Source organism: Scyliorhinus torazame, chromosome 6, assembly GCF_047496885.1.
Source record: "Scyliorhinus torazame isolate Kashiwa2021f chromosome 6, sScyTor2.1, whole genome shotgun sequence".
Classification (NCBI taxonomy): domain Eukaryota; kingdom Metazoa; phylum Chordata; class Chondrichthyes; order Carcharhiniformes; family Scyliorhinidae; genus Scyliorhinus; species Scyliorhinus torazame.
The window spans coordinates 301159904-301184016 of NC_092712.1; the positions used below are offsets into that span (position 1 = coordinate 301159904).

The 24113-nt window shown below is 45.6% G+C and overlaps 1 protein-coding gene across 1 annotated transcript in view; it reads right to left on the bottom strand.

The window, feature by feature from the left end:
* The window catches only part of gmds (GDP-mannose 4,6-dehydratase), a 677745-nt gene that overhangs the window by 106031 nt on the left and 547601 nt on the right, over positions 1–24113 (bottom strand). Inside the window, exon 8 of the mRNA XM_072509922.1 lies at positions 22603–22721. Within this exon, the coding sequence (XP_072366023.1) occupies positions 22603–22721 (119 nt within the window). The remainder of the gene's footprint in view (positions 1–22602; positions 22722–24113) is intronic.

The following is a 24113-nucleotide window of genomic DNA, read 5'->3' on the forward strand; positions in this document are numbered from 1 at the left end:
ATTTTCTTTAAATTTAGAGTACCCAATTCATTTTCCAATTAAGGGGCAATTTAGCGTGGCCAATCCACCTAGCTTGCACATTTTTGGGTTGTGGGGGCGAAACCCATGCAAACACGGGGAGAATGTGCAAACTCCACACGGACAGTGACCCAGAGCCGGGATCGAACCTGGGACCTCGGCGCTGTGAGGCTGCAGTGCTAACCCACTGCTGTTGAGCCGTTATGAGATTAAATAGAACAACGTTACATCTCATTAAGTCTGCTATTTATACAGGGTCTGCTATTTACCAATTGCCATGAATAAATGTATTACAACAGAGACTGATTTAGCTGCACGAGGCTAAACCAGAGGTTGTCAAATTTTGTAGCTGTATGTCTCATGCACTGACAAAATGCATGGCCAGTCGTTCCTTCATGGAGCAAATGGAAAATCCTGCACTTTCTAAACACAGCAGACACCACAACATGAAAAGATATTCACCACATGTTCGCAGCAAAGCAAAGACAATAAACATGAAGTTACGGTCTGACTTAAATGCTTATTAAAGTGTTACATGTTTGTGTTTTAATGTTCAGAATGGGAGAAGCAGAGCAGCTCAAGTAGTGAAGACTTAAAATTTCTAAAATGCACTCAGGACAGAATTCTAGAACAAGGATGCTTTGGAATGAACAAGGCAAAAGGCCACAGAAAATTTAATAGCAAGTATTTAAACCGGCATTAGAGAAGAACCCAATAATCTCAGGGCGAGTAATTCACCTTCTGACCCCCCCAAAGCCTGTCCACCCTCTACAAGGCACAAGTCAGGAGTGTAACTGAATACTCTCCACTTGTCTGGATGAGTGCAGCTCCAACAACACTCAAGAATCTCAACACCATCCAGGCCAAAGCACTCTGCCTGATTGCTCCCCCTTTCACAAACATTCAAACCCTCCACCACCGATGATCAGTGGCAGCCGTGTGTACTACAAGATGCACTGCAGTAACTCGCCAAGGTAACTTAGACAGCACCTTCCAAACCCACGACCACTACCATCTAGAAGGACAAGAGCAGCAGATACCAGGGAACCCCACCACGTGGAGGTTCCCCTCCAAGTCACTCACCACCCTGACTTGGAAATATATCGGCCGTTCCTTCACTGTTGCTGGGCAAAATCCTGGAACTCCCTCCCTAACAGCACAGTGGGTGTACCTGCACCGTAGGGACTGCAGCGGTTCACGAAGACAAGTCACCACCACCTTCTGAAGAGCAACTAGGGATGGGCAATAAACGTTGGTCTAACCTGCGACGCCCACATCCCGTAAATGATTTTTAAAAATTCTTACGAATTGTATGACTGCGTTTGATTTAAAGTTTGACGGTGAGAAAGGAAAGTCACAGATGAGATTTTAAATTTAAGACGAATTTCAAAGGGATGAGAAACGAATCGACTAAAGAAAACTGGGCTGAGCTGCTAATGAAAAAACCTGCAAACAGAAGCAAAGAAATTCAAAACCAGCACACAGCCCGAAAAGGCTAAAGCTCCACTTGTGTGGTAAAGCAACAAATGAGATTAGGGACTGTTGTATTCTTTGTTGTAGCCGCAAAGAGATGAATCAGAGGTGGCCCACGCTGTGTTTGTATAACATAGTGCAAGGGGTTTATTTACAAGATGCTGCTCAACAAGATACAATGGTGAACTCCACAAAAGTCTGCGAAGCGCTCCGATGACATCACTGCGTAACGCGTGTGTTACTATGACACATAAAAAGTACATTATCACGCACAGAGAAAAGGCTCATATACATGCAGGAGAAGTAAAAATCCAGCAGACTGGAATAGCTAAAAAACCGCAACAAAACCACACAAAGAGAATAAGAGGTGCAAAAAGGAATTAGGGAAAAAAATCTTGGTAAGAATATCAAAGAAACAGCAAAAGCTTTTAGAAATATATTAAGAGTGTGTGTTGAAGGGGAATCAGAGAATTCATAGAATTTAAAGTGCAGAAGGAGGCCATTTGGCCCATCGAGTCTGCACCGGCCCATGGAAAGAGAACCCCAGCCAAGCTCACATCTCCACCCTATCCCCACCTGACCTTTTTGGACACTAAGGGCAATTTAGCATGGCCAATCCACCTAACCTGCACATCTTTGGACTTTGGGAGGAAACCGGAGCACCCGGAGGAAACCTACACAAACAAAAGGAGAACGTGCAGACTCCGCACAGACCGGAGCCAAGTGATCCAAGCCGGAAATCGAACCTGGGACCCTGGAGCTGTGAAGCAACTGTGCTAACCAATGTGCCACTGTGCCGCGAATGCAAGATAGTTGAAGTGTGACAGGCAAGACTACAAGGGACAATAAATGAATGGCAAATTTATTAAATTAGTACTTTATGCCCATTTTCACAGAGGAGGAAGAGGACAGTGTTACAGGGAATATAAAAAATAGTCAAGAGGAAGAACCTGGTGAATTTAATAAAAGTTATATCAGTGACAATGGTCAAAATAATGGGACTTCAGATAGGTAAATTGCCAGGACACCAAAGTGTCATAATTTTCCAAAGCTCTATCGGTTCAGGAATTGTGTCATTGGATTGAAAAATATCGTTCAATTATTTAAAAAGGGAAGGAGAGAGGGAGAAACCAGATGACAATAGACCAAGCAGTTTAGCATCAGTTGTGGGGAAGCTCTTGAAACCTACCATCAGAGGCAAAATGACTGAACACTTGGACACGAATGAATCAAACAAAGAAGGGTAGATCATGTCTGGCCAAAAGCAACAATTAAAATGATGGAAGGGTCAAATTCAACTTGAAATGTGTATTCTAGTTCTCTCTCCACACACTGCCAGACATGTTCCAGCACTTTCTGCTTCCATTATTAATGAAATGATGGAACAGACTTGAGGGGCTGAATGGTTACTTTTGTTCCTCACACTACAAATCCAAAGTAATGCATTTTCTTCTACACGTCGAGTATTCGGCCTCACACACGTTCACAAGCATTGACTCACACACCACAGCCTCATTCAGCCTCTCTCATACGTACACAGAAATGCTCTTTCATCCATACACAATCTCTCAGGCAGTTCCTTGTTTACTCCCAGTTTGGGCACAGTTTTCCCGGCCAGGAGGAGGCGGTTGCTGGTGTGTGTGGTGTGGGAAAGTCCCACAAAATGACATCAGGTCAGGATCACAATGTCCCCATTATCTTCCTCCAGCTTTCTCCGGTTGCGGGGGGGGGGGGGGGGGGGGATGAGGAGGTGAGGCGGGGAGCGCAGTGGGGTGAGGTGTTCCATTGTCTGGTGGGGTCTGGTGGAAAAGCAATTGACCTGATTGAAAGGGCAATTAAGAGTCCAACAACAAATTCCTCTTTCCCAACAGCGCATAGTTTCCACAATATGTGTGCACATTGCAACAGTCACGGAGTTGAGTGTACAGCAGGCATCAAACATGGTTATGATGGTTGCACCAGGTTAGGGCAGCACGATAGCACAGTTGCTTCACAGCTCCAGGGTCCCGGGTTCGATTCCCGGCTTGGGTCACTGTCTGTGTGGAGTCTGCACGCTCTCCCCATGTCTGCGTGGGTTTCCTCCGGGTGCTTAGGTTTCCTCCCACAAGTCCCGAAAGATGTGTTGTTAGGTGAATTGGACATTCTGAATTCTCCCTCTGTGTACCCGAACAGGCGCCGGAATGTGGCGACTAGGGGCTTTTCACAGTAACTTCATTGCAGTGTCAATGTAAGCCTACTTGAGACAATAAAGATTATTATCTTTCCTTGCCCTCCCTCAACATCTCCTAGGTGTTCAAAACATTTGACATTCATAGCTGCTCTCCTCTGCAGTCTATGATCCAGGGAACACCATTTCTTGGCTATACTTAACCAATGTGAAAAAAGCCAGCATGTTTAGTGTCTAGTTCTCCTCTTGCCCCTGCATGGCCTTTTCAATGTATTCCATGCTTCCATCATTAGCCCATCCCCCTTCTTCATTTACAAGTCGTTCCTCAGAGGTATTTTCCTCAGGCTCTGTACATCTGCTTCCAATTTGCAGCTTCACCTTTCCACCATTTGCTCGGATTTTAAAATCATTTCTGCCCTATCAGTCTCCCATCTAATCTAATATTGTCTGATGTATCACCTTTCTGATGAACCAGAACCTTCTCCGACCAAACTCTGCTATCCCTGATCAAATGTCCATCCTTCTCCCCAAAATGCTCACTCAGGCTGAGCCAGGCAGTGTTCGGCCTGATCCGAAGCTGAGCTTCAAATCCCACATCCTATCTGTCCCCAAGAGCGTTCACTCCTCCTCGGTAGCCTTGCCTGCATCTGCTTCTACCGTAACCACCACTGTGGCTGAAACCATTACCAACAATATAATTACCTCCAGACTCGATTTGTCCTTCACGAGTTTCAACCCGTCAAAAACTATTCCTCTGCCATTCTGTCCAGCCTTAAGTGACTTCAAATGGGAAAGAAAGTCAGGCGTGGTTTTAAACAGGCTGCCGATTCACTAGCATCCTTTTCTCACCCAGCATTATCAGTACAAACTGCCCCCAACCAGCTCAACGCCAGTCTCTGAAATCCCAGATTATTTTAAAGCTTGGAAATTACTCCTAATAATTTGTAGCTTTGTAATATTTTCATTTTGTGAGATAATTTTACGTATTCTTTTGTCACTAAAACAGACCATTTAAATCGCAGAGGTTTATAACTACACACCTCGGGTACTGCTCAAGCAGGGAACTCGGAGATGTACCTGATCAGCATTGTCTTAAGTGATTTTAACCATAGTCAAGAAACTCTGGACATTGGCCAATCCTGAAAATCCTTCAAAATGATTAAAGTCTTTGAAGCTGCTAAACTCTCCCTTCTTTCATAGCCTCCAAACATAATGGGTGGGATTTATCTAAATGGGAACAAAGTCCCATAGCGAGTACATTTAGCCGCATGTTTCCCGACGCTCACAGTGCTGAGAAGCACAACGCTACAAAACGGCATTCACGTTAGATAGGGGATCTCAGCGGGGTACACGCGACCGAGGCCACACATAGCCCCGTCTTGTGCAACGAGGAGCTCCGCTTGCCGGAACTCAGTTCGCTGAGAGATCAGGGCGCCATTTTTAAATGGTGTCCTTGCCTCTGGAGCCCCCAAAGCTGTCCCTGACCCTCCCCTCAAATCCCATCACACTTTGGGAGGGTCCACCGCCCCCTCCCCCCTCCAAACACCCACGGAAGGCACCTCCGGCCAGATCGCTACCACGTAAAAACTGCCAGCTTGGCAGTGCCAACCTGGCAGTGCCCCTGCCAGCTGGCAGTGCCAGCATGCCCAGATGGCACCAGCAGTGCCAGGGTATCACCCTACCCAAAGGGCATACACCTAGGGGCCTCCAAGCCCCTGGGAAACCCCACGAGTGCCGTTCAGTGTGGTCCTCGTTTGTGGAGACCAGTTACTGAACGGGGCTCACCCGAGGACTCGGAGGCAAAGGAGATAGATCCATGCCTCGGGTATCTCAGGAATCTACACATTAAAGTGAGACTAGCTGTGTTCCGTTGTGGAGGTGCAGAGTTTTGGGGGTGGGGAAGTCTGTGTCCATGGGGGAAGAGGGTGGGGAAGTCTGTGTCCATGGGGGAAGGGGGGGGGGAGGGGGTTCCCATGTCTGTGGGATGACGTGTTTAAAAAAAAAAAATCTTTTTTTACAGGACACCCCAATCTCCAAGGACTCTCAGTGGCAGGTGGGGCGGGATCTGTTGTGGGACCCGCCTCCTCTTTTCCCCCTGAAGTGTTTAAAACTCTGGCTGGAAAAGCCGGCAGCACAGCCAGTGGGCCACGCACCACCTTCCCTGCCCCAAGTAGACACTTTGAATAGAAAGCAGAAAATTCCGCCCCTGGAACGTGTTGGAAAATTATGACCCCACCTCTTGCCAATCAGAGTACATTCCCTGGAATAATTTTAAATCAGAGATCACTCGGATTTTTTCTGGTCGAATGTATTGAGGGATATGGTGCCAAGGTGGTTGGATGGAGGTTGGATGCAAATTGGATACAAAAGGCTCAAGGCCTGTGTACTTATACGCTTCTGCCTCCAATTACCTTCAACTGCATAGATATTTTTGTTTGAGATTTTAGAGTTATTTTTCTCTTGCTTGGGTTAAAAGGGAACAAACGGGTGTTGAGTGCAGGGCAGGATTCAGCACATACTGTGGGGAGTGTGAAGATACCACAGTTTGATTTGATGTGGACCAGCATTTTTGTTGTCATTCTAATTCATTTCTTAATGGAAAATTAGAATGTAGGAAAACAGTAGCGATAATATTTTGCTGTAATTAATACAATAATTCGGAGGGAACAATCTTATGAAATTTAATTTCAGTTGGACCTAAATGCTTTTGCACTGCAGTTATTTTGAGCAATATAGCTAAGGAGGTACACCCAGGGCGGAGCAACACCTTTGGAATTTGTCATAATTTCAGAGGGAAGAAAATGCAACTTCGGGAGGTAGTTGACAATCCAAGTCACTGACATCTGCAGTTACAATTTGTGACGAGTTCACCGAAATGGAATCTTTAATGTCTGGATCCATGGTCCAGATTGGCTGTGATTCATATAAACGTTACATAGTTTCACTATTACATATGTGCATACGTCCAGTGGAGTAGATGATGGTTTTATAGATGTTTTCATTACGCACGGTGACAGGCTAACAAAGGAGCAGTCATGACAAGAATTAAATTGGACAATTAGGAGTATTATCATTTTTTAACTGGGAGACAACAAGATCTGAATTTCCAGGTACTCGTCATCTCAAAAATATCATAAATAATTCAAACTCCCAGCACCAGATTTTCCTGCTCCGACATTGACCTGACCACTTAAACGGGTTTGTGCGATAGAAAGTAAGTTTGCTTTGATTCAGAACCTGTGTCATTTATGCCCTAGACATTTGTGCTGTAGGCATTTCCGATCAACTGGGCACAGCATGGTGGGGGTACTTAGATGAGGAGAAGCACAAGTCTGATTGTTCTGACAGAAAATCAAGTGGTTTCTTTACCGAACCTATACCCGAGTTACCTCTCTGTCCTGCTCAGAGAATGCAATGCACCCACATGACAGCTTTGTTATCTTTCAAAGATTCATGGGCACTCCTTCCAGAAACGATGGGGACAAAATATTTCTAATCCCCACCCAAATGAGTCGAAACATCGAACATGTTAAACTGATAGTTCTTCTGGTGACACCTAGATTGTGTATGCTTTTGTTTTGTTAACATTTACTGTTCAAATCGCTTTCCAAATTCCCAATCGCAATGGCCCTGGAATGTCGAGAGGAAGTTGAAAACTAATATAGCAAAATCAGAGGCCAGCACAAGATATTGACCGATAGGATTCTTTTTGTGTTTCAATCATCAGGGGCAGAATTCTCCGGTTCCCCAGCCGGGTGGCTCAGTGGTTAGCACTGTTGCTTCACAGCGCCAGGGACCTGGGTTCGATTCCTGGCTTGGGTCACTGTCTGTGCGGAGTCTGCAAGTTCTCCCCGTGTGTGCGTGGGTTTCCTCCGGGTGCGCCGGTTTCCTCCCACAGCCCAAACATATGCAGGTTAGGTGGATTGGCCATACTAAATTGCCCTTAGTGTTCAAAAGATTAGGTGGAGTTACTGGGATGGGGTGGAGGTGTGAGCTCAAGTTCATTCCAAGGGCCGGTGCAGACTCGATGGCTTCCTTCTGCATTGTAAATTCTATGATAATTTTATGGCGGTGGGATTCTATCTTCCCACTGCTTGTCAATGGGAATTCCGATTGAAGTACCCCACGCCACACCCCCAGGAATCCTGCGGGCGGGGGTGTGCCGCTAGCGGGAAAAGTGAATCGCAACGGCCCGAGTACTCTGGTCCAGATCTCCTTTGGTGGTGTGTGTGGCGCATCCAAAGTTACACTAGATGAGGTGGGTGCTGGACTGAGGGAGTCATCCACATCTCCAGTGAAAGGATTTCAAATCCTTTCATGCGAACTGCGCTCAGTGACATCAAAGAAAATGTTTTTCGATTATTTTCCGGAAAATCAAGTTCACGCAAATACACTTGCTGATCAATGGACAAACTACAACTGGTGCCAGACGTGGTTCACAGTGGGTGGCGCACGTGCCTCTGAATCACAAGGTTGTGGGCTCAAGGCCCACTCTGGGGCTTGAGCCCAAAAATCAATGAGTTCAATGCTAAGGGAGCTCTGCGTTGTCAGACATGCCGTATTCTGGGTGAGACTTTAAACCAAGACCCCCATCTGCCTGGTAAGGTGGATGTAAACAATCTTGTGGCCCTATTTATCCCTCAATCAACATCACAAACAGATTATCGGGTTATTATCACATTGCTGTTTGTGGGAATTTGCTGAGCACAAATTAGCAGTGTTTGCCACACTCCAGAACTGACTACACCCCAAAGAGTACTTCATTGACAGTAATGTCAAAAATACTATATTATTGCCAGTCCTGCTTTTATAGATAAATAAGACATTTTCCCTACCTGCGATACCAAACTTAAATAATCAATAAATCTCTGCATCTCCCACATTGGATTTGGCCAATGAGGACCCCTGCCGTATCTTTCAGCTATGATTTAATAGAGTGAGATCCACTGTGGCAGGGTCATGCTGGGAAATACCTGCACCAATTCCCGTCCATGTGAATCCTGCCCAGTGAATCACACTGGCTTGGAGATTCCGATGCCCAGCATGTTAATAGGATCCAAATGGGTCGATTTGACTGTCTCCTCTTGCTGCCGCAGGGCACAAACCTCAATGCCGTTGCTCGTGGCGGACCAGGGAATGGGATCAGTTCTGGCCGACGCTAGATTCTCCACTGCACCGGAAACTCCACTACCGACGTCAGGCAGCGGAGAATCCAACCCATAGTTACATTCTTTGTTATTCCACCACAATTATCTCATAAAAGACTAGGAGCTTACATTTTATTACAATTGGTACAAAATAAAGACATTTCGCCCCTCAGTCATTGTTCTTTAAATTAATTTCCCTCATAGAGAAGGGTACAAGGCTTACAAACAACATACTCCGTTAGTAATTAGTATAGCTATCAATCATAAGAACAATTGTGGGAGCTCTAGGCACATAATTATGCTGAAAGTAGTATTGCACAACCTCCCTTAGTTGAATGTGATTGTGCTGGCCACGAACAACAACTTGATTCTTGTCAATAAAAAGCCGGACAAATCCAGCCTGGCCATTTACTGCCAGTCTAATCTCAATCTCAGCCAAGTGATGGAAGGTGTCATCAACAGTGCTATCAAGCGGCACTTACTCAAAAATAACCTTAACCTGCTCACTGACGCTCAGTTTGGGTTCCGCCAGGGTCACTCAGTTCCTGACCTCATTACAGCCTTGGTCTAAACATGGACAAAACCCGTTAACGCTCCTTTTGTCTTGTGTCCATATGACATCTTTGTCAAATCGTTCCAGAGCTCCCACCTCTCCCTGTCCTTCTGTTTTGCTCAACCTACCCCACCCAGTCTTCAACAGTGTAAAATCCATCGCATTTCTACCTTTCTTCAGCTCTGAGGAGGAGTTATACGGTCTCAAAACGTTAACTCTGGTTCTCTTTCCGCAGAAGCTGCCAGACCTGTTGAGTTTTCCCAGCATTTTCTGTTTTTCTTTTACTGTTTTCAGTGTTAGAGCCAATTCATTTAAAAAGTATTCAATAAATCCTGAAAGGCTACGTCATCATGGAGATGGATCCAGCTTAAGAAGGTTCTCTGGTTTCAGTTTAGCAGTGTTTGCTGGGAGAGGGGTTGGCTGCAGTTTGGACCTCGTTTAGTTTGCAGCTCACTGAAAATCCCTGGAAGGTGTTAGCAGGCTCCAGGCAGTTAGGGCTCAAGAGAAGTCCTCGGGAGCCGAGGTGGTGGCAGGAGGTCACTGATTCATGCTGGAGGCAGTGAGGGCTCAAAGAAGTGCTAGGAAATATTTATTGCTCAGTGCAGCTGGAAGACTGGCGTTCAGAGAAATTGGGTCGGTAATTAGAGGGAGAAATGCAGCTTTGTGACTCCTTTGGAACGTAGTCTCAGGAGAAACTAAACCATCGGGAGATGAGCAGTCAGTGAGGCAGTCTGCCTTCGAGGGGATTCTGAGGGAATTCAGAAGCTAGATCTTCCAAAGTGAGGAGTTGAAATCCCTCATGAGGGAGGCAGAATTGTAACGAGATTTTATGACTAACCGTAGTCACTGATGTCTGGGTGGGTTGGTGAGAAATCTATGGGATCTGTCTTGGTTGGAAGTGCCATTTAATATTCAGTGTGGTGTATCCAACCACAGTTTGCCTGTTGACTCATATTTACACTATTTCTGAACACTAAAGTATAAGATAAATAATGTAAATGGTTTTACTTTGTATAATGAAGTTTAAATCCATGGAAACTTGCGGCTTTATTCTCCCGGTGGGTTACTGGGATTTCAAAGTTTGTCCACTTTAGACAACAAGTCACTGGTCCCTAACTGGGATCAATACAAGGTATGTGTGCGGATTTCATACATTCAGTATTCCCATTGAAATTGTAACCCCAGTCTAAAATACCACATTTGCAATTTTGTTTGAAATACCAGAGTTCATTGTCTCAGATTCACTTATGATTTTGCTATGCAAGGGCAGCATGGTGGTGCAGTGGGTTAGCCCTGCTGCCTCACGGCGCCGAGGTCCCAGGTTCGGTCCTGGCTCTGGGTCACTGTCCGGGTCGTGTGGAGTTTGCACATCCTCCCCATGTCTGCGTGGGTTTCGCCCCCACAACCCAAAGATGTGCTGGTTAGGTGGATTGGCCACACTAAATTGCCCCTTAATTGGAAAAAATGAATTGGGTACTCGAAATTTTTTTTTTTTTTTTTTTTTTAATGATTTTGCTGTGCAGAACAACCCAAGAGATTCTAACACCAGTGTCACTAATAAAACTTTAATCTTTGTCATCAGCATCAACATATTTCAGAAGGTCAAATCACCCTCCAGACCATTTCTGTATTTTAGCAGGAAAAGTAAAAACAATCATTACATGGTTCCACTGAATACTGATCTCAAATCGAGAAACGCCTCCCAGACATTTTAGCTAAATAAAATGAATATAAACCACTCAGTCAAAACCTGCAAAAACTTATGTATTTGCAGTATCTTTAACTTGCCAAGAATGGATTAGTTTCAACATGTACCTTGCATGACTCAAAATAAATTTTCTCTCCCTTTACAAACTTAATGTAAATATAAAGATATTTACCCAGTCATGTTCAAGCTTAAATCACACATTTGGCGAATTGATCTGAATCAGAGCATGACAGCATTATTTAATTAGGACATGGAAGTGATCGGCGAACCAAGAGAAAAAAATACTTAAGGAAGGGGAGGGGGTAGGAAGCAGGATTCTATCTCCACTGAAGGGAAATTATGAAACTGTTTCAAGTTTTAAACGGTTTTCTAAATATCTATTCATATTACTGATCAACACTCAAACTTATTTCTTTCCAAGGAAGTTTCACAATAAAATTCCCCAATTTCATCTAGTTTTTATCAGATATTGATGTTATGGGCCAGGGTTTAGAGAACCCCAAAGTGTATCATGCAGTTCACCTGACCCACAATTTTTAATAGATTGTGGTTATGGGGAGCACACGGGCCTACTTTATAAATGTGATGCAACAGAAATCTACAGTACTTTTAAATTAAAACAATGTTTACTTATGAAACCAGTTAACACTTTATAAACCTACAGTAAACATCTTAACAACTATCAACACCAATAAATCCCCCCCAAAATAACCCTTTTTACAGAAAGACATCAGGATTAACTTCACTACTGAGAACAGTTACCATTTTGAAATCACCAAATGAACATTCATAAGCTTGCAGAGATTCATACACATCTTGCTGTGACTGCAGCTGTAGCCACGTAAAATGGCTGCGTCCCGATTAATTTGGCCAAAACCCGATTTGAAATGGCTAACCGGAAAGGCTGCTGGGAAAAGCAGATAACAAGACAGAAACGGACAGCTGCAGACAGAATAGCATATTCGGCTCTGGGGAAGTTGGCCCAGATCGATACTCAGGGCTATTAACAGCCCATCCACCCAGACATCTGCAGTGTAATCAGCTATCCCCGGGAACAATTGCAACATATTAGCAATTGAATACCGGGCCAGACCTGTCGGCGCCTGCAGTGGCCGAAACAAAAGCAGGTGAATGACCACCCCCTGATCGGGGAATCGCCTCGCAATTGGACGTATCGACCCAAGTGATTGGGAACAGGTCCAATCACTTGGGACTCAGGGTCAAGGGCCGCCCCGGGAGGCGGGAAGCCCCTGGGCCCTATAAAGTAAGGGGCCAAGTTCAGCTCTCTCTCCTCTTCGCCTGCTCGAGACCTTCGCAAGAACAGCAACCGGCAACTGTAAGTTTTGAATCCAGCGATCGCTATCCGGTAAAGACTCCTAGCCATAGACCTGTAGCAGCCTTTTGAATCCCGCGGGCCAGATCCGATTGGATAAGCCATTCGTTTCCCTGACCTGGTGGGCTCTTCCTAAAGTTAAGTATTGGCCAGTAGTGATAGGTTTATTATATAGATAGTAGGATTATTGTGTAAACATTACTTGTTGTATATAATAAATGACCGTTGATTTCAATCTTACTAAGCGGTGTGCCGACTTATTGATCATGACTTGAACTTGAACCACGTGGCGGTATCAGAAAGATACCTGGCGACTCGTGAGCAAAGGTGACATAATCAGAGCTAATAAACTAAGGCTAAAAAGAGCAACACAGCTTCTCCAAATCTAAAATGAAACTAAACACACACTGTAGCTGCAAGCCCAAAGTGAAAGTAAAAGCAGACAGCCCTTTCTTAAAGGTACATCCACTACAGCTATTTTATAAACCCCCATTTTTTAAAGGAACTCTCACATGACAGTCTGTATAAGCGATTGTACAGTTATTGCAAGTCGCTGAAGTCGACAGGGAGCATTTTGGCAGGTGCTCAAGTACTCGGGCCCGGTTTCAAGGATTCAGCACAAAACACTTGCTTCCAGACACGGGAGCAGTAGTTTAAACCCCCCCCCCCCCCCATGACAGGGAGAATGAGCAGAGATGACACACAGCTGAGTACGTTGTTCGAAGAGGGAGGAGGGGGAGACAGGGCTCTTAGCAGGAGAACACATTAACCCAGAGATCAGTTCTCATTTCTCAGTCTCGGCAAGGAACAATGTGCCAGATATCTTCACTGAGGATGGCCTCATGGAAATCTGCCACCTGAAGCAGAACAGCAGCCTCAGAGTTGGACAAGAATGGAACTGCACTGCATCATTTAAAAAAAAAAAAATTTAGAGTACCCAATTCATTTTTTCCAATTAAGGGCCAATTTAGCGTGGCCAATCCACCTACCCTGCAAATCTTTGGGTTGTAGGGGTGAAACACACGCAAACACGGGGAGAATGTGCAAACTCCACACGGACGGTGACCCAGAGCCGGGATCGAACCTGGGACCTTGGCGCTGTGAGGCGGCAGTGCTAGCCACTGCACCACCATGCTGCCCCCCTGTACTGCATCTGCATTTGGCTTCTTCCAGGCTGAAGGTATTTTCCGCATCTCTCAGCTTGCCATACACTGTTGGATAAGGGAGGTCACTGATGTTCTCTACGTACCGAGAGCTGAATGTATTTTACTCTCCCTTAACAGAGACTAGAGACGGAGCAAGCACATGAATACCCTGGAGCTGCAGACACGGCCACAGTGCAAGGTGTCACTGGTGCACTGCCTGCTCCTGCAGTACTTCGCAGAGCGTGTGAGCATGTTCCAAGATTCGGCGCAGTCGGCACATCTCTGACATCAGGAGGTCACCATCAATTTTTCCACCAACAACACGGTGACCATCACAGGAGGAGAAGCAAGGAAGGGGGCAATCAACACAGCCGGGCTGCCCGTGATTGACTCATTTGACTGCGGCACCAGTGAACATAAGCTTAGTTCTTCATTCATCGAGAGTCCCATTACCTGACCTCCCCTCCATCACTGACCATCAGAGGGTCCTTTTTGTCACAATGCGGCAATGGAATGCACCGAGGAACAAATATTCCAAAGCAAAATTATAAATTAGTTGTCAACTAATCATCCTTCTGCATTCCCTTTGTGGCTGTATTTTAGTCCTCATGCTCCTATGGAGTCCTACTGGCTGAAGCAAGGCCACATGCGTTCAGAGGGGCAGATTGCCTTCTAGGACAACCTTGAGCAGCTCAGACTCCGGAAGGCATGGATTGAGAATGCATCATCTTGGCATGGCAGCACAAATCTTGCCCGTCTGGCCTGGTGACAGGCAATGGCAAAAGCACTGCTGGAGTAGCAGCGGTGAAAGTCATCTTGAGAGAAGATGTCATGTTGTCTCTGCCCCAGAGCAGCACCCAAGCGTTCTTTGCATGAATTCACTTTGAACCTCCAGTGCAGCAGTCAGATGCTGGATGGATTTTGCTGCAATGGAAGCTCAGAAATCAGCCATCAGATGCTGCAACATGGATGGGCTTGCAATTATTCCAATTGAGTCCGCCAATTATATGCTGAAAAGGTTGGGCTCCAAGATCTTTTTTTTTCAAATTTATTTATGGGATGTGGGCATCATTGGCTAGGCCAGCATTTATTGCCCATGTTGCCCTTCAGGTGGCGAGTTGCCTTCTTGAACCGCTGCAGTCTTTGAGGTGTAGGTACACCCACCGTGCTGTTAGGGAGGGAGTTCCAGGATTTTGACTCAGCGACAGTGTAAAGTCCTGTGCCAAATTAGTGCTGCACTCCTTGGTCCTTGACATTGATAACAGGTTTTCTGGCAGTCTGCCAGTACACCAAGCAACACGGTGTACATACCCATTTGTCATCTTTAAGCGACGCCAACAAAGATCTCATCTGAGCTCTTGTGTGCCCACAACCTCTGACAAGTTGGCATCTGTGCTACCCTTGAACCCTGCCCTGACTGCAGGCTGTTTGTGCCCAATATTTCACCAGATACAGATTCTGCCCCAAAGCTATCCCTTAAAGTGTGCACAGTCAGAATTTGAACTCGTGGTTGCAAGTATGATAGGGAGTGATGGTTTTTCTTCTTTGTCAGTATCTTCCTGTTCTTCCAGCTTTTTCTCTTTCACCACGACCTGTTTAGGTTGAAGTTCTTGGGTATTTGAATGGAGAAAGGCGCAAGTGTGGTGATATGATGAGAGGCAGGATTGAAAGCAGGAGATGCATGCCTCAAATAATGGAGAGAACCGTCTCCTCAGTGGGGGTGAGGACATGAATCCATAATTGCCTCTTGCTGGTAAAGTGTTGCTGCTTCCAATAATAGACCAACTTGTCCTGCAAGAGAGTGAGAACTATGTTAGTGAGTGTAGTGCAATGTGTTTGGGTGATATTGCTGTCATGAATAGCCTATGCAAGCTCTGAGGGCGGGTACGAGGCTTGCTGTTAAGTGTGTGAGGGCGAGGTGAAACTATGAATATTAGGTGTGAGTCATGATTGACAGAGACTATTGTTTGGTGAGTGATGGAGGTGTGGTGAATTGATCAGTATCTGAGGTTAATAGTTCAGTTAAAAGAATATGACATTTGAAGGTGCATTCATTGACCTCACAAGAGTGGTCATGATCTTGAACGTTCTTGCAGCATCCATGTCCTTGGCATTTGGTTCCTGGCATTGATCTGACTATCCGTCCTCCCTGCCTTTGCAATGTCTGTTTAGAGGATCTCCTGGCCAGCGTGAAATGTCTCTCCTCTTCTCTGCCACCTGCACCAAGGCCTCCAGTGAAGTGTCCGAGAACCTTGGAGCATACTTTTGTCCTCTGTTGCACCACCAGTCACTCTTCTTGCAGGTCAGAAACACTTCCCTCGCAACCTCCAGCAACCGTTCCATCCTGAATGCACCTCACCTTTAAGAGGTGCAGACTAGCTTTAAGTAGCGCAGGCTAGCGTTAAATGATACATGAACCCCTGATGAGGCATGTAGTCGCTCAACAGCATTGAGTTGCGTGCTACAATCATTTGAGTTGGCGTGATGCTCACATCCCAACTCCTGCAATTGCTTTCCGGTTTTTCGAATTTTGTACTTGTTTTGTTCAGAGGCTTTTACGATTGCTGCTTTTGAAGTCGCCTCTGAGGGATGGATAATGGCTTTGTGAGGTCATGTGCTCCATTCTGTTGCACTTGATCTGAGCAAAACGCTCCCCCTACCACGCAGCCCCCCACCCCCCCGCCCCCAAAATCAAGCAACCTCTCTTCCCCAAGTCAGCTCCAAAAAAAAAAATTCTTGGAGTCACCAAGTTGGGAAATGCAGGTGTGAACTCATCCCCTACTGCTCTGTGGCATAGTGCCAACTGAGGAACGATTTTAAAAAGTATCAAAACTTTAAGGGGCTTTAGATAAAGTACCAAGCTGCATCATCCATTATTGCTGGTAAAACATAACTGGCTGCTGTCATGAACCACAAAGGGTCTCAGGTTAAGAGAAAAGCAAATATGAAACGAGTAGAAAGAATACTATTCTGTCCTTAGGCTAATCTACTAAATTTAACATCAACAGTGATTTGGGGGCATTAGGAGTTCAACTGTGTGCTTACATGTACTACGAGGACATCAAAGAAACAAGTTGTACAGACCTGTCTACCACTGTTGCAGGCGGGATTAAAACACACAGTTTTATAGAAATAATGGTAAATACCCTGTGCACCAAGGAATTTTTAGTATTTAAGTAGTATTGGTGACTTCTTGTGGTACAAGTAACCAGAACAAAAAGATTATATCTCTTCAATAACATACTTAATATCCCGAATACGTGTAGCATATTTAATATGAATTAGCTATAATGCACAAACTTGACATCTTCCATGCACAAAGTAAACACAACTATTCTGGCCATTAATCAAAGTGATGGCAGAAGTACTTACTGTTCTACTGAAATAAAAGACTGTGTGAGTGTACATGCAAGTCATTTTACCTTGAGCAAGAAGCAGTTCTGCTGTCCTCACACACCCATTGTGTGTCAATGGGAACCTATATAGCAATATGTTGTATCAAAGGATCATGCCGCCTTGCACTGATTTTATATAATAAGTAATTTTAAATAAGTTAATTAAATTCAAGATCATGTCAAAGATTTCTAATCCATGCACAGAAGTGTTGCTTAACATTTGCAGCATCAGACCAAAGGGAGCTGAGCTTCATCATAATTAGTCTGCAAATCAACCCAAAAAATCAATTTCATAATCGTGCTGGTTTAGTTCGTCACAAAGGAAGACTGTCCAAAGATGTGCAGGTTAGAAGACTGGCCATGCTAAAATTGCCCCTTTAGTGTCCAAACATGTGCAGGTTAGGTGGGGTTACGAGAATAGGGTGGAGGACTGGGCCTAGGTAGGGTGCTCTTTCAGAGCGCCGTTGCAGATTCAATGGGCCAAATGGCCTCCTTCTGCACTGTAGGGGTTCATCATAGAACATACAGTGCAGAAGGAAGCCATTCGGCCCATCGAGTCTGCACCGACCCATTTAAGCCCTCACTTCCACCCTATCCCCGTAACCCAATAACCCCTTCTAACCCTTTTGGACACTAAGGGCTATTTAGCATGGCCAATCCACCTAACCTGCACGTCTTCGGACTGTGGAAGGAAACCGGAGCACCCGGAGGAAACCCACGCAGACATGGGGAGAACGTGCAGACTCCACACAGACAGTGGCCCAGTGGGGAATCGAACCTGGGACCCTGGTGCTATGAAGCCACAGTGCTAGCCACTGTGCTACCCCGTTCTATGGTTCACGCATTAACTACCAACTATTACATTGCTAAAATAGTTTTTTTTGTCTCAAGGGCAGAATCATACATCTGTAAAAAATGTAGGGTGACGATTTCGTCATGAGGATCACGAAGCCAATTGTTCCAAAATGGTGTTAGCGGTTGGGAAACACTCACTCGTGACGGAAACTAAACAAGTACCAGTGTGAAAACAGGTAAATGATAATGAACTGCTGTATACCTATCAAGCAAAGATTTATGAGTACAGACATAGAACATAGAACAATACAGCGCAGTACAGGCCCTTCGGCCCACGATGTTGCACCGAAAGAAAAAGCCATCTAACCTACACTATACCATTATCATCCATATGTTTATCCAATAAACTTTTAAATGCCCTCAATGTTGGCGAGTTCACTACTGTAGCAGGTAGGGCATTCCACGGCCTCACTACTCTTTGCGTAAAGAACCCACCTCTGACCTCTGTCCTATATCTATTACCCCTCAGTTTAAAGTTTATGTCCCCTCGTGCCAGCCATTTCCATCCGCGGGAGAAGGCTCTCACTGTCCACCCTATCCAACCCCCTGATCATTTTGTATGCCTCTAATAAGTCTCCTCTTAACCTTCTTCTCTCCAACGAAAATAACCTCAAGTCCATCAGCCTTTCCTCATAAAACATGACAGCTGGGATTTTGTGTGTCCAATAAAGATGGGCGTGTTCGGTGGCGAGATTGGAAAATCTCATGAGAAGGACCTTGGTGCATTTCCTGGTGATGTAAACCTAGGAAGCGATTGTCCTCTCCCCCGTCAATGGCCGGACGCATTTCCTGCCATCGACGTCACAGGTCTAATTTTAATACATTTGCACCTCATTATCTTTATTTTAAAAAAATTTAGAGTACCCAATTCATTTTTCCAATTAAGGGGCAATTTAGCGTGGCCAATCCACCTATCCTGCACATCTTTGGGTTGTGGGGGTGAAACCCATGCAGACACGGGGAGAATGTGCAAACTCCACACGGACAGTGACCCAGAGCCGGGATCGAACCTGGGACCTCGGCGCCGTGAGGCAGCAGGGCTAACCCACTGCGCCACTGTGCTGCCCGTGCACCCCACTATCATAACCACATGCTGGAATCAAGCCACCCACCCTGAGCGAAATTTAAACCCCACGTCAGCGTGACTTCAGAACAATGTGATTTACAATTACCTTTGAAAGGCACGCACCTGGCGACCTCAAATCCGAGAACTCGGTGGCGAGCACACACAACTTAGCACAGCACTCATGAGGAACGCAATGCAAGGAAGCGGCCCCCACGGATTCAGGGGGAGTTGCGGGAAGTCTCCACAGTGCCTTCTTCATGGCTGATGTGTGGTTCTGGGGCAAGTGTAAGAGTGATGGAGAGAAAGGATGGAAGGGAACCTTGGGGCAAGTGCAAAAGTGCAAGTTAGGGAGGGGGTGGGGTCATGTCAGCACAGACTGAAGGTTGCATGCAAACACATGCTTGGCAGGGGAGGGGGATGTTGTGTGTGTGTGTGTGTGTGTGGGGGGGGGGGTGGGGAAGAAAGCAGCCAGGCCGATGGAAGAACATGTCAAAGATGAGCACTTTTCCACGGTTGAGATGTTTAGCTTGAGCTCAATTGACATGCTTGGAATCGGGTTAGACCAGCAATTTTGCTCACTCAAGCAGCACTAATTCCTGCGAGAGTCAATGATTGCTGCTCTGCATTTAACCACACATGTGCAGACTTTGAAATCGGATGAGGGCTTTTGCGTGGCCTCTCCATTTTTGTGCTGGCTTGTCCTTATGACTACAGATGGAGAGAGCCTAAGCAGGGCGCCTGCCAGGCCAGATGATAAGGATGCCTGCATGTGTGGATGGTGAGTGGTGCCATGAACAGGAAGAGGACATGATCCACAGGGGAGATGAAGGTTTGTGTGGGAGAGTGGGTGGTGGTGTCCCTTGAGCTGGCAGTGAGGAGATCCCTGTGGATGTGTGATGGGTTTGTGAGTGTCCGAGTTCAGACTGATGAGGAGAGTGGATTAACATTGCGGAGGAGATCATTCATCCTCTTTTGGCACTGGGTGGCTATTATCTTTTGAATTGCGTTGGCGCTGACCACCGCTGCCACCTGCTTCCATGAAGTTTGGGTGACCATGCTTGCTGGTCTTAGCCCAGATCAGGCAGCACGGTAGCATTGTGGATAGCACAATTGCTTCACAGCTCCAGGGTCCCAGGTTCGATTCCCGGCTTGGGTCACTGTCTGTGCGGAGTCTGCACATCCTCCCCGTGTGTGCGTGGGTTTCCTCCGGGTGCTCCGGTTTCCTCCCACAGTCCAAAGATGTGCAGGTTAGGTGGATTGGCCATGATAAATTGCCCTTAGTGTCCAAAATTGCCCTTAGTGTTGGGTGGGGTTACGGGGTTAGGATGGAGGTGTGGACTTGGGTAGGGTGCTCTTTCCAAGAGCCGGTGCAGACTCGATGGGCCAAATGGCCTCCTTCTGCACTGTACATTCTATGATGAAGTAGGCGCTCGAGGGAGGCACCACTAAACCTGGGGGAAGCATGTTTCCTATGTTTGGCAGACATCATTTCCTAGCAGCTTCCCATCTCTTGAAGAGTACTTGCTCTGTGCAGAGATGATCTTTAAATATGGCGCCTGGATTGCTGAAGCCCTGGTTCACGGCAGGTGGGGGGCGCGCGCGAACCAGAGTCTGCCCCACACCACCACTAAACAGGCGTTAAACCTCTGCTGTTAAATTTATTAAGCAAAGTGCCGCACAATATGGCGGAATAAGCTGCCATTGGCGTCGGCACGTCAAACGCCCTTACCCCAACCGAAATTGGACATTGCCAATTTCTGAGTCAATTCCACCCTGAAGCTATCAATAAAAGCAAAATACTGCAGGTGCTGGAGATCCGAACTAAAAATAGAAAATGTTGCAAAAGCTCAGCAGCTCCAGCAGCATCGGAGGAGAGGGACAGGGTTAACATTTCAACTTCAATATGATTCTTCTAATTCTAACTGACTTTGAGGGTTACTAGGTTAAACTATTTTAAGTTTATAGGCAGAGGAGCCCAGGGAACCCCAAGGTTGATCAGTGAGTCAATATACACAGATGGAATGAATTGAAAGGAAACTAGATTCCCCTCTCTAAAATTCTGGGTGAGATATACAATAAAATACAGCCTTGTGTTACTGTAGACAATGGGACACTAATTTTTTAACCGCACCCCACCCCCATCCCCCAGTATATCTCAACGATGACAATAAACCTTCCCCTGATGCTGATCAAACTGCTCTTGGAAATTCAAAGAAATCTTCTGCCACTCTTGTACTCAAAGTATTCTCCCCAAAGTAAAAACAAACTTAAACTTAACTTATTTTAAACCTGTGAATGGTTGCAATAAAGAGCCCCACTGTACTGGGGAGCTGAGTGCAAGGAGTTCAACTGAAGGACTCGACCTAATAGTGTCGTCTTTCAATTCAACTAACTGTACCCAATTGCCTAGTACAGTCCATGGTAGAATTTTTTATTGCATGAATATATGGGTGTCTTGCAATTATAAAAATAACACTCGAGACTGCAGAGGAATGATAGAAAAATTATTGGTTGGTTTGGAGTACAATACTGCTAAAATTAATAAATCATAGGAAGTGCGCGCATGTGGAACATTTTGCCTTTAGTTCTGAGTAATCTATTCCTAACCTAAATGTAACTGAAAGGATTTGCTTCATGTTAACTGTATATAAATGAAATAAAGATCAAAAATAAATACTAGCACCAGGCAACAGATATCAACAAATCAACGTTTTTTAAAAAGTCATAACAACCAATATTAAGACTACTGTGCCAGTGCAGAAGTCTGAAGACTGGGTTACATGAACTGCATCACACTCAAGCTATATTCTTTCCCTGTTAACAGACATTTAAATGGATCCAACACCAAATTATAATCCAAACAATTATAAATGTATCAAGAACAGTCAATGCCTTGTCCTGTAACGTGGTGGAATCATAATATGGTGAGAATGATATATGATGAAAATGTGATATGACGTCCAGAGCATAAGAACGCTGGGCCTGCTAAATGGATGCAAATGGATCATTAAGACCTATCTGCATTCATTTACATGCTCCCGTTGACGCATGGCATAGATCTCAATTGGAGGTTCCTCTCCAATCCCCACACTATTCCGACTTGGAAACATATCGCCATCCTTCACTGTCACTGGGTCAAAATCCGGGAACTCCCTCCCTAACACTGTGGGTGCACCGACACTGCATGGACTGCAGGGCAACAAATGCTGGCTGAGCTGGCGACGCCAAAGTCCAATGAATGAATTATTTTAAATCACCTTGTAAACTCCACGTAATAATGCTGAATGTTCAAAATCTTCATTAATTCCATTTCTGTGTAAATTTCTCCAACGTACAAGGGCACAACTCTTTTCTTAATCCATCAGCCTGAAATTCTGGAGTTATTTGGCACCACATGATAGATTACAAACTATATACCTGTAAAAAGCCTTTATGTGTTACTTTAGAACCTCTTATAATGCAAATATAAAAACAAGGTGAGAAGAGAGAAAGACTAAGGGCGTGATTCTCTGGCCTCCCCTTGGCGTGTTTTGCGGTGGCGGGGGGCACCATTGGCCAATGGCGGGATCTTCTGGCCTCGCCACGTCAATGGGATTTCCCACTGAATCTACCCCACGCTGTGGAGGGGGTGCCCAGTGGCGGGACTGGAAGATCTCGGCGATTTGAAACACCGGAAGATATTAACCTATACTATAATGCAGTATCCATGATTCAACTGTTTGTGGCACATTTTGATACTCACACAATGGTTTTCTCAATGTATTTGAAGGACTTTTCGACAAACTCTCGAACACTGTGCACTTCTCCTGTAGCGATGATGAAATCCTCTGGCTCATCCTGTTGCACCATTAGCCACATTGCCTAGTAACAGGAGAGGAGAAATTGGAGTCAATCATGTGTTATCAAAGTCTTACTTCATTATTTCAGACTAAGATCACAGCACTACCTATGAAAAGGTCAGCAGGCATATGGGTTGAAGTCACCAAAAACTGGACGCCATTTTAAGAAATGTCAGTGATGGATGGCCATGGAGATGCACAATTTGTCAGGGATCACCAGTTTGATTGATTTTTGGCTGCCGACACATGCGTTGCATCTAACTTGCCAACACTGACAGGTTTATAATAATCTCATTTTTAATTTTACTGCCATACTGTACATATTTTCTGCACTGTGGCTTGACTGAACTCTTATGTGGAGGAAAGAGAAAATGAGGAAACCCATTAAAGCTGATACAAACTCGGATTCCAGAAGCATGTAATAACCTTCGGGCCTTTCACCGTACACCACAGCAGCTAGAGTAGACAAAAGAGGCCACTAGGGCGAGCATTCTCCGCCACAAGTGAAAGTGCAGTCTTGCTCGAAAAAATATAACGTATAACTATACTTCTTAATGCTTCGCGTATGGGCCTTACCCCAAAAATGAAGTGAGTGACCAACATTCATGTGCCAAAAATGCCATAAAATACTGCTTTGTATATTCTGTATTTCTTGTTTATTTCTGTATAAAAGGTACCATTCAGTTTTCTAATACGCAGTGCCCAAAACTACTTTTGCTTTTTTATAAAATTTCTCTGCCTTCTTTCCATTTCCTGTATAGGTAATCTGGGGTAAATAATTGCATAACAAGTAATAACTCATGTAAAATTTCAGAATTGCAAGATGAAACTTGGGGCTGGCTTCTCCGTTTGGGAGACTGTTCTCCCGCCGGAGGTGAACTGCAACCGGCTTACCATCCCCCTGGGAGCGCATAACAGCAAGCAGTTCAGTGTTCCCGACCATGCAGATTAACACAAGGTGTGGAATACGAGAGATTGCCGAAGGAATCCCACCACCTGGCTGCCATTTTGAGCGGGCGGTCGACTGCCCACCCCTACCTGCATCGCAAAGCAGCCCTGAACACCCCCCCCCTCCCCGCCACCACCATGCACCAACAGCAGCCCCCCCCCCACCCCGGAATACCTTGATGCCCTTCCCATATGTACCTGTGTACAGGGATGACCCAACCTTCTCTACTAAAACTCCCTCTCCCCATTCCCATCCCCCGGGACCCTTGTAATAGGGAGACCCCCCCCCAGGGATCCCTGTAATAGGGAGACCCTCCCGGGGAATCTTGTCATAGGGAGACCTCCATAGGGGCCCTGTAATAAAGAGACACCCCACAGGGATCCCTGTAATAGGGAGACCCCCCACCCACATGGACCCCTATAATAGGGAGACCGCCCCCCCAGGAACCCTTTGACCAAAGAGAGG